Below are 10,503 nucleotides of genomic sequence, written 5' to 3' on the forward strand. Positions count from 1 at the left end.
AACCCACAGTTTGAAAAAGATCAACCACCCAAAACACATCCTATCACAATGGCTCTAGGATCCATTGACAGAGCACTCCATCCAGCACCAGGTGATTCCTGTCCTTGTCCTCCCATGCGTCCTCTACTACCAATACATCCAAGGCATGAGAGGACTCACTCAAGGCCTTTTTGTGGGTGCCAGTGGCCCACTGGGACACCCTCTGCCACCTCCTGCTCCTATCACATATTTGTACATTTCCTTTTATGAGTACATTTCCTCATTTCCCTTACCTTGCACCATTTCTTACACAAAAATCATTCATTATTGCACAAACTATGCTACACCCTACTCCAGCTGGGTCTCTCCAATGCCCTCGATTCTCTGAAGAATGCAGTATTCATGATTAGCAATCTTACAGCATCCCTGGGAGAATACCAACGTTAAAATGATGACTTTTTGTACTGGTGACTTTTTCTACAAAAGAGAAAGCCTGGCCAGTGATACTAAAAATGACAGATTGTTATTATGGGTATATTTGAACTCACACCAAGGAAGGAAAAAGGTCTCAAGTAAAATATCCAAGGGCAGAGAGAATTAATAAATTTCCAAATTACCAAGACTCATATGAGAAGAAACCAGAGGAATTTAACAAATTTAGTCTACCTTCCCTCCAAAAGCACTAACCTAAAATAACTTATGGATCTGAATTAAGTTATCTATAAGATAATGAAAAGATAAAGAAAACTGAGATAAATTACTGAGCATACTTGTATATTTCTTTAGTACATAAATTCTACTCAACAGAATTCTTAAAAGGCTAAATCTAATACTTACGGATATTAACATGCATGTAAGTAAGGGACAAATCCCCAAAAAGCACATTTAATTTCAACAAAACTGTGAGGTGTGACCCCTGCCAAAGTAGAAATTCCACTACAGATATCAACGACCTTACTCCAATATTCCTTAGACAAATTAATCTACTGTTTAAAAGAAAGTACTAACATCAGTCCAGTGAAGTCCTCCTATGTTGTCATAGCACAGAGGTGACCCTGGCTTCTGGAAGCATGGCAGAGGGGCACAAGCTCATTCACCTCCCATCAAGCGGGAAAAGTTCTGAGTAATGGTCAGTGATGGACAGCACTTCTGTTGTCTGAGAACCAGCCTGGCTAAGTACAGGAGGCTAGCCTCGGGGGGGGGGGGGGGGGTGCTATCTACCAAGCTATGGAAAGGTTCTGATTCGATTCAATTCAAATCAACCAGCATTTATTAAATACCTACTATCTGTCAGCTACTTTGCTAGATGCTAGGGCTACAAAGACAAAAGAGGGAACCAGTCCCTGATCTCAAGAAGCTACATTCTAATATAAGAAACAACATGTACAAACACAAGATAAATGCAAAGTAATTGGGAGGAGGGGAGCACAACTGGGAAAATCTGGAAAGAACTCTTCTGGAGATAGCGCTAGGGCTGAGACTTCAAGCAATCTGGGGATTCCAAGAGGTGATGGTGAAGATGGAGAATTTCAGGGAATAGGAACGGCCTTGAAGTAGGAAAAAGACTGCTACACTGCAGGTCCATCGAGCAGGTATCTCTGGGTGGAACACAGGTATGCAGAAAACAAAGTCACATGAAATCAGGCTGGAAAGGTAGCTTGGTACAAGATTATAAAGAAGTTTAAATGCCAAATGGAAGAATTCATACGTGAAGTCCCAAAAGTCTTAGGGTAGTTTCAAGCTTTAATAGTGGTAACATCCACTCAGACTTTTGGGACACACTGTTATTATTTGATCCTAGAGGCAAAGGGGATCAAGTAGAATTTACTGAGTGTGTGCTGAGGAATGTGGGGATGGAAGTGACATAGTTAGACTTGTGGCTCAGCAAAGTCATCCTGGGAGTTTTATGGAGGAGAAAAGACGATTATTTCGGTAGTCCAGTAAAAGTGACAAGGGTCTGGACTAAGATGGTGGTTGTGTGAGTAGACAGAATGGGACAGTTACTAACAAAACTGTGGAGTTGAAACCAAACACAATTGGCAACTAATTCAATTTGTGGAGTATGGAAGAGGGAGGGTTGAGAATTGTCCTGAGTTTGCCAAGCTGGTTAACTGGAAGGACCATGATGTCCTCAACAGAAAGTGTACAGTTTGAAAGAGGAATGGGGTTGAGTATGGGGCTGGTGGGGTGGGGATTAACTCTACTGTGGACATATTGAGTTTGGGATGCCTGTAGGATAGATATCCATTGGAAATGTCCAACAGGCACCTAGAGATGTGGGACTGGAGTTAGGAAAAGAGAGACTAGGCTGAATAATAAGATCTGAGAGTCATCTGCACAGAAATGACAGCCGAGTCATGAAGAGAAGACAAGAGAGCTCTGGAGAGAGCCTCCAAGGGCATCCACATCAAATAGGGCCTCAGGAGGATATGAGTGGCGGACACAAGAAGTCAGGGAGGGAGAGGGATGTGGGGGTACTGATGAGGTCACAGAAGGGCTGGCTTTGGGGAGCAGACAGACCACCTCTTCAATAGAGACTGAAGTGAAGGAAGAGAAACTGGACAATTAAATGAAAAGCTTTGATACAGAGAAGGGATGAAGGAGCTCTTGGCAAAAGATGAGTATCTTCTCAGTAAAGCACGAGGTGAAGGAATGGGATTATGGGGAAAGAGAGGTGGGAATAAAAGGCTTAGAGAAAGCTTCTGCAGTGAAGAGGACAGAGAACCTGTTTGGGGCCATGTAACCTGAGCATATGGAGGCCTCGGGGGCACAGCATGTGAGTGTGAGCAGAGGAAGAGTCAGAGCATTAGTGTGGCTCCCACTGAAACACTAGATGGCCCGGGCCCAAGTCTGGAACAAGGTCTGTTCAGAATGGAAGCCATTTATTTGCATAAATTAAGGACGATACATTAATGTCCTCTTGACCAGTCAACAACCCGTAGGTTCAAATCCGAATGACATCAAATTCAAGCTCTGCTGTCGAGGAAAATCTCTGTGATCCTGAGCATTTAACAAAGGTAATAAATCTTGGCAAAAGAATTAAGAGTCAAAGCTTATGACATCTGAGTGTTTAAGTTTCCCTGAGAAACCTTTTATTTCTCCTTTGCTTCATGACCTCAACTGTGGGTGTGTGCACATGTTCTCTCCTCTCTCTCTCTCCCTCCCTCTGTCTCTGTCTCTGTTTCTCTCTGTCTCTGTCTCTCACACACACACACACACACACATACACACACACGTGTACACATGCACCTATGTGCATGAGCAGACAATTTCACTCTGTGTTAACAAAGGCCATCTTCCCATAATGTCCCCCACTACATTTGCAGCAAGTCAGCGTTTTAGCTAATCTATTGAAGTGAGTAGGTTCATTCTGCCACACTCACCTCTTTGTCCATTTCCACTCTGGTATCTTTCATAGACGACTCTGAGAATTTTTTTGACAAGTTCTCCACTGTGCTTGCAGCCTACAAAATGATTAAAACACTTTTTTTCTCTACCTTAGAATATTTAAGAAACATAACATCTAAGAAGACATCAAAACATTTGACATAACTTCCATGCTTAGTAAGATAATCATTTCCCCAGTGAGTGAGATCACACAGTGTTAAGGTCTGGGTTTGTTGTTATTTTAAACACTAACAGCAGAGTCTCAAAAACCCAACAGGGCAGTCAGTTTCCCTCATAAATACTATGCACTGTAGGAAACAGCTTAACACAACCTTTAAAAGATTTCTAACATGAACTGCTGCAGCAATGGGCATACACTTTTTGTCTGTGACTTCCTTGGGGTACATACCTAGCAGCTGGATTGTGCATGAGAACACTTCAGAGTGCTCTCACATAGATTAGAAGCATTTTAATCCATTAAGCAATGTTTTGATCAGATAAGTTAAACCTGGCAAAGTTATGTCTTTCCCTGAAATGTGAGTAAAGAATTCTTCATAAGTTGGAAGATAAAAGACATTTCATTTAACCATCACAAAAAAACCTGGGACAGGCAAGGAAATCAAGGAACCAGCCAAGTGGCTTGCGTAAAGCCACTGTCTCGGGTGAATGGTGGCTGAAGTACGTTAAAAAAATCACTGTTTCCTTTTTATCATCAAGGCTGGCCAAGAGAGTCCCCAGATTTGTTTGAAGGCAGCAAAACATTTAACAGAGATGGCTTAAAAACCCCAACACTTTCCTTCCTGAACTTCTCACAAGTGAACAGGGGTCCTTTATCTGCAGTTATTCAGAAATATTTCCTCAGTCTAACTGTTCTGGAAAGCAAGTGCAATGAGGCAAAGAGAGTGACTACCATGCTTGCACTCACTGACCCCGAGATCCCACTGTTAGGTATGTACCCCAAGGAAGTCACAGACCAAAAAAAGAGTACATCCCAAATTCAGAACAGCACTTTGAGTGGTCACAAAGAACTGGACGCAAAGTCGATGCCCATCAACTGAGTAATGGCTAAACAAATTGTGGTACATGAATATAATGGATTAGTGCTATGCTATAAGAAATGACAAATATGATTAATACAAAGAGGCATGAGAAGAGATATGAACTGATGCAAAGTGAAATAAATAGAATAGCACACACCATGATTGCAATGAGGTTAAAGGGAAGAACAACAAAACAACTGGAAACCAAATGCTGTGAAATTGTAAATTATAATGACTAACCTTGCCCAGCCACCACACCCCTCACCGAGATATGAGCAAGAATTTCCCTCTGGTCTTTGCAGGTGTGTAACTCTATGGCTATGGAATGCTGAATATACTTATCAGAGTTTTTGGACATATTGGTTTAGTTTTGCTGAACTATTCTCCACGTCCCCCCCCCCAGCCTTCTTTATCCTTCTTTATCATGAAGAATGATCTCCAGGAGGAGATATAAATATATATCTATATATCTATATCTATATCTATATATATATATATATATATGTATATATGAATGATGTAAAAACAAAAGATGTCAATAAAATTTTATTTTAAAATTTCATTCAATCACATTTAATTAAATGTGTTGATTTATTCGGTTTAATTTGACCAAAACATTTCTTAATGGATTCAAATATTTCTAAACCAAAGTAGCATTCACACTTAGAGCTACCACATCTGCAGACTCTTCATTTTTAACACCCTCTATGGACTGAAGACATTTCGTTAGACTCAGTTAGGAACTGTAAATGAATAACCTCTTGACTGCTGGCAATGACCTGGAATTAGATCATTTTTAAATTCTGAATTTGCAGTCCAGTAAACGGTCCAGTTTTGTGGATATGCTGGAGAAAGCAATGAAATCAGAAACAAGAGCTTGAAGAGGCTGTTCTGTTTATTTCACTTTGTATCACTTGAAATCTTTTCTCATGCTTCTCTGGGGAAAGTCGCTTCAGTTGTCTGCGGCCCAGAGAAGGCAGCACACCCACTACCAACCTCACAGGCTATTGTGAACCTGAAGGTCCTATGATGTACATCCCTACCTCAGGAAAACATCCTCTGTGGGCTTCTGAGTGCCAACAGCAGTAACGGGCAAGCCTGAGCGAACGCCAAGGAGGCACACAGCATAAAATTTAACCCTCACTAACCTTCCCTTAAAAATGCCCCACACATCACATGACTCATTCCCTAAATGGCCAGTGAGCTGCGCCAATGAGAATTGACCTTGCTTCTAGCCTTCCCCAAAAACTTCTTCTAAACAACTGTTCACAACTGAAATGGCTAATGCAGGCAGCATATTCTAGCTCCAGCTGGCCCAAGTTTAGTTTACAAAGATGCAGGGAACCTTTTGGCTACGCGGAGTCAGTACTTTAAAGGAACTCCAGAAGGCCTTCATCTCGGCTCGATGGCATCTGAATGGCTACTTCAAAGGGCTGAAGAAAAATGTCTCTTTTCACTGACTACATTCTGAAAAATGCCATCCATTACAGTGCAAGAACTTTTTAGCCATATGTGAGGCAACCTCCTAAGGAGAGGTTAAAGGATGAGGAACATGTGAAAGTAATTATCAATTCTAAAAGTCATAATGGACCTCAGGTTTTTATAAAACATAACACTAGGATCTTTTTTCAAGGGACATATAAAAGGAAATATTTTAAAGTAAAATTCCTGGTCTCTTGGGTATACAGTGAAACCTTAATAAACAGGAATTTAACTAATAATTACCCTAAAATTTAAAAAAAAACCACTCCAATTTTAGAAGGAAAAAGGAAAATCACACAAAGGGGGAAAAAGGATAAAAGCATTACTGAGGACTAAAATAAAGAAATAAATCAACCCAGGTTGTGTCCCACAGTTAGTATTAATTCAGCAAAGCCCTTCTGCCTCTGATAAGTACACAGGAGCTGCTATAGGACAGAACGGTGTAAGCAGCACAGGGCCAGGGGACCAGAACATTTAGGTTCTGTGGTGATTCTGGCCCAACTTCCTACGTGAGCTCGGGCAGTCTATGAAATGAAATGATTGGCCGAGGTGACCTCAAAATTCTCCTCCAGTTCTATCTCAATAATTAAATCACAGCCCTACCGGAAGGACTAGTATTCTGAAAGATAAGCTTGAGACAAGATATGAAACACCAAAATCCATAATGTCCTTTGCATCGTACTCTGTTAAGAAGTCAACATAGACTTTTTTTATCTCTTCTATTTTCTGTTTAACCACATTTGAGCTAGATTATTAAGTCAAATGACCTCAATCCCCAAGACCTCCAGTTAAATGATACCTTACTGTTATGTATCTGCTGCCTTAAAAAAAAATCTTCCTTATAGCTCAAGGTCAAGTACCTGTTTTCATAAGTTCTTAATTTCTTACTGAAGTCTACAAAAGACAAAAAATAACACCGAAACCTTTGCCACCAAAGGCAGTGTAGACCTCTTCGGATATTCTGAGGTGGAAGGACCTTTAGAGATGACTTAGACCAAGACCTTCCTCAAGCTCCCGGACATTCTGTGACTTGCCCATCATGACAATCAGCACTGGAGCTAGAACCAGCAGGGCTCAGGTCTTCTAACTTTAAGTCAGCGATGAAACAGAGATGAAGGCCCATGGATCCTAGACACACACTTAACACCGTGACAATGCTGTGGGCTATGATGCACATCAGACTAACCTGGCTCAAGACCCAGCCTCAGGGAGCCTGAGAACTCCACCATTTCAAGCATGCCCAACGTAGGACCAGGTGTTCAGCAAGTTCACGTGGACTCCTGCACTGTGCCCCAGAGCAGAGGCAGAAAAGCTGACTTCACAGACGCTGCACCGTGTACAGCTTCACCACCTCCCTCCTCCAGAGCTGAGGTCCAAAGGCGGCCAGTCCCGTGAAAGTTCTTACCTTTTTCTCTGGTTTTTCCTGCTCCTTGACTTTTTCCTTTTCGTGTTCCCTTGAATTCTCCCCATCTTTCACCCTCTCTCTCCGTTTTTCCCTGTCCTTTTCTTTCCCCTTGTCTCGATCTCTTTCTCTCTCTCTGTCCCTTTCTTTCAAGCGCTCCTTTTCTTTCACTCCATCATTCTTCCTGTCCTTGCCCTTGTCTCGTTCTAACTCTCGGTCTTTGTTGCCTCTGTCTTTGTCTCTGCTTTTCTCTCTCTCTCGTTCCTGCTTGGCTCTGTTCTTATTTCTGTCTCTCTCCCCGTCTCTCACTTTGTCCCGGTCGGGATCTTTGTGCCTCTCCCGGTCATTGTCTTTGCTCTTCTCTCGTTCTCTGTCTCTGTCCTTTTCTCTTTGCTTGCTTTCTTCATCTTTAGACTCTTCTCTTTGTTTGCGTTCTCGGCTTGTGCTTCTGTCTTTGATTGCAGAGTTCCTTCTATCCTAAACAAGTAAATAAATAAATAAATGTTAACAAAGTCTAAGTGTGAAATTCTTTTACCCATGTCTCCAAAGCCTGTCAAGTTCTTTGGAACATTTCAAGGTTCCCATTTACCTCTTTCTCTTTATGAATCCGTGGTTCTTCTTCCTTAAAGTCCTTATTATCCAGCTCTTGGGCTTTCAAGGTGAGTGGAGATTTTCCCTTTGAATCCCCCTTCTCTCCAGCAAGAACTCTTTTCACAGCATCATCGCTTGACAGCTTCAGATCCAAAAGGGAATGAAGTCAAAGGAAAAGTTAAAATGAGACAGTTAGCAAATTGGACAGGTATTCAAGTGAGCATTCATCACAGCTGGTGAGCCTGGCCCCTGTCCTGCGCCAGAAGCGCAAAGCACACCTCCTTACCTCCCAGAGGGGTCATGCGGCATCACCCAACAAGTTGAGTTTGAGCCCCACCTTACACATAGGACTTCACCTTTCCACACTCTGGGCAATCTCTAAGTTGAAGGGAAGGGGCCAACCCACACTGGGAGAGTGAGTTTCTTTTCCAGAAAGCACCAATGCCAATGAAATCACCAATCAGATCCAGTCCTTATCCCTATCTCTTATGTGACCCTCACAAAAATCCTGGGAAATAGGCAAAGGGGGTGTGATCATGCCTATTTTCCAAATGAGGCACCTCGGGCACAGACGCTGATGATATGACTCCCCCAAGGCCGCAGAGCCAGGATGCTGAGATGCTGGGGCATGGCCGCCAGTGTGGGGCTCTTCCTGCCAAAGCACAAGATCCCATAGACCTTTCAGTAAAATCAAATAATAAAATCACTGAAGAAAATACAAGCTTGAGAGCCCAAGGCCCAGAACGCAGACGCTAGAGGTCTTTGGTTTTGGTTTTGTTGTGAAACACCTATCTAAGCCAGCACAGTACCTGGCAGATACACCATGCTAGAAACATCACAGAAGCATCATATAGATCTTTGTCCAGTAGATGTTACACTAGGTACTTAAAAAGAGCATCTTATCTCTTTTGTACTCACAGACTTACAAAACAATAATCCCTTCTGCAATGTGGCCAACAGTCATCCAGCCTCTGCTTGAATACTCACAGGGTCAGAAATATTCACGAGGCAAGCCAGGCCATGGTTAGAAAATTTCAATGTGCCACAGTGAAGAGAAATCCTTTTGATGCCCAGAAATTAAGGAAAATCCTTGGCACTTTAGGTGGCCTCTCTGAGGCAAACTGGTGGAAGGACAAAGGTCAGTCACTCCTGCTGAGAAGCCATGAATGGCGTGGACCACCCCCATCATCACTGAGATCACTGGGGCAAGTCCTCAGTATCGGGAGGCCTCTACTGCATTTAGATGAAAAGCAAGCATGTGCTTTGGATGACATGGAGATGATGGGGTTGGAAAACAGAAACAAATTCATATGCTAACGATGGACCATCTAAGTATTGGTACAGCCAGACAAGACGCCCTTATGAAGCAAGGTGATCACCTCTCCCCGTGGAGCTCCAAAGGCCAAATGCTACCTTGAAATCTTAAAGCTCCAACAAAGGGCCCTAAATTCCACTGAGGACAGCTTCACACACCGTGGAAGGGAATGGCAGGAGAGACTGAAAGAATGTCGCCTGTACCAACGCAGCCCTGAGCTCAAGTTGAACGTGCCCAAAGCAGATAAACACTTACAAGCTTGGGAGAGCAGAATGAGACTGACTCGGTGTCAGGAGCCCCAGCTCTGACCTCCTGCCCTCCCATACCTACCCAGCTGTGTGACCATGGAAGACAAGCCACTTCATCTCCCTGAGCCTCAGTATCCTTGTTGGTAAAATGAGGGTGATACTACTTATCCAACCTACCTCAGACGCCTGCTGGGCTTAGTGACTCTTCAAGGGGCTCCAAAACGTGCACTAAGCATTAGGGCCTGTCAGCCAAGAGACTGGAGAGCTCCTTCTCTGAGGAAAAACAGGTCATCACCTCCTGTCCAAGGCGAGAGGACAGGCTGCTCTCCAGGAGACAAATACTTTCAGAGCACCTACACTCATCTAGACATTGAGGTGAATTTAAAAGAAAAAGATGCCTGGTCTTGCTTTGTTCCCACATGAAACAGCCTGAGTAACTCAGGCCTGTGGCCATCAGGAGATGAGGCTTCCAAGTCTCCTCACCACACCCACACTTGCATCAGCTAGGCCCGGCTGGCAAGGCACAGCTTACCCAACCTTGATGAAGCCCTTGCCTTTTGCCAGGTGCTATGCCAGGCCCTGGGGACACAGAGACAAGACAAAAACCATCTCTGTCTCCCAGGCACCTACATTCGTTTAGGATAATAAAACACACACCCAGCTATGTCATTTAAGAAGAGAGAAAGACAGGAAAGCTTCCTGGAGGAAACGTCACATGAACTGAGCCTTGAAAGAAGCTAAAGTTCTAGGTACAGCCAGCAGGCTAGAGCACAGAATGCCTCAGAGGAACTAACAACAAAAGGTCTGAAATCCAAAAGGGGACACTGTAGTTCAGACTAGAGGCCAGGGGGAACCAAGGACAATTGGTTGGTAAGTGGCCTGGTGAGTGGCAGAGTCCATTTGGGCTTTAGGAAGATTCTGAGGGCAGCTCTGCAGGGCAGAAACTGCAAAAGGGAGAGAAAGGAATCAGAGAGAGCAAGCAGGAGGCAAGGCATCAGAGACCAAGAGGGCAACTGCAGCCATGAGAGCTGCAAAGCCCTGGGGAGGCTGCCAGGTGAG

The 10,503-nt window shown here is 43.5% G+C and overlaps 1 protein-coding gene across 1 annotated transcript in view; it reads right to left on the reverse strand.

Moving 5' to 3' along the window:
- Nucleotides 1–10,503, reverse strand: part of TRAF3IP1 (TRAF3 interacting protein 1) — a 90,904-nt gene that overhangs the window by 72,285 nt on the left and 8,116 nt on the right. The window contains exons 4-7 of the mRNA XM_027858305.1: nt 8,442–8,533; nt 7,880–8,023; nt 7,294–7,767; nt 3,363–3,443 (exon numbers count right to left, since the gene is read on the reverse strand). Of these exons, the coding sequence (XP_027714106.1) occupies nt 3,363–3,443; nt 7,294–7,767; nt 7,880–8,023; nt 8,442–8,533 (791 nt within the window). The remainder of the gene's footprint in view (nt 1–3,362; nt 3,444–7,293; nt 7,768–7,879; nt 8,024–8,441; nt 8,534–10,503) is intronic.

Source organism: Vombatus ursinus, unplaced genomic scaffold (assembly GCF_900497805.2).
Source record: "Vombatus ursinus unplaced genomic scaffold, bare-nosed wombat genome assembly UNPS02012901.1, whole genome shotgun sequence".
NCBI classification, from domain to species: Eukaryota; Metazoa; Chordata; class Mammalia; order Diprotodontia; family Vombatidae; genus Vombatus; species Vombatus ursinus.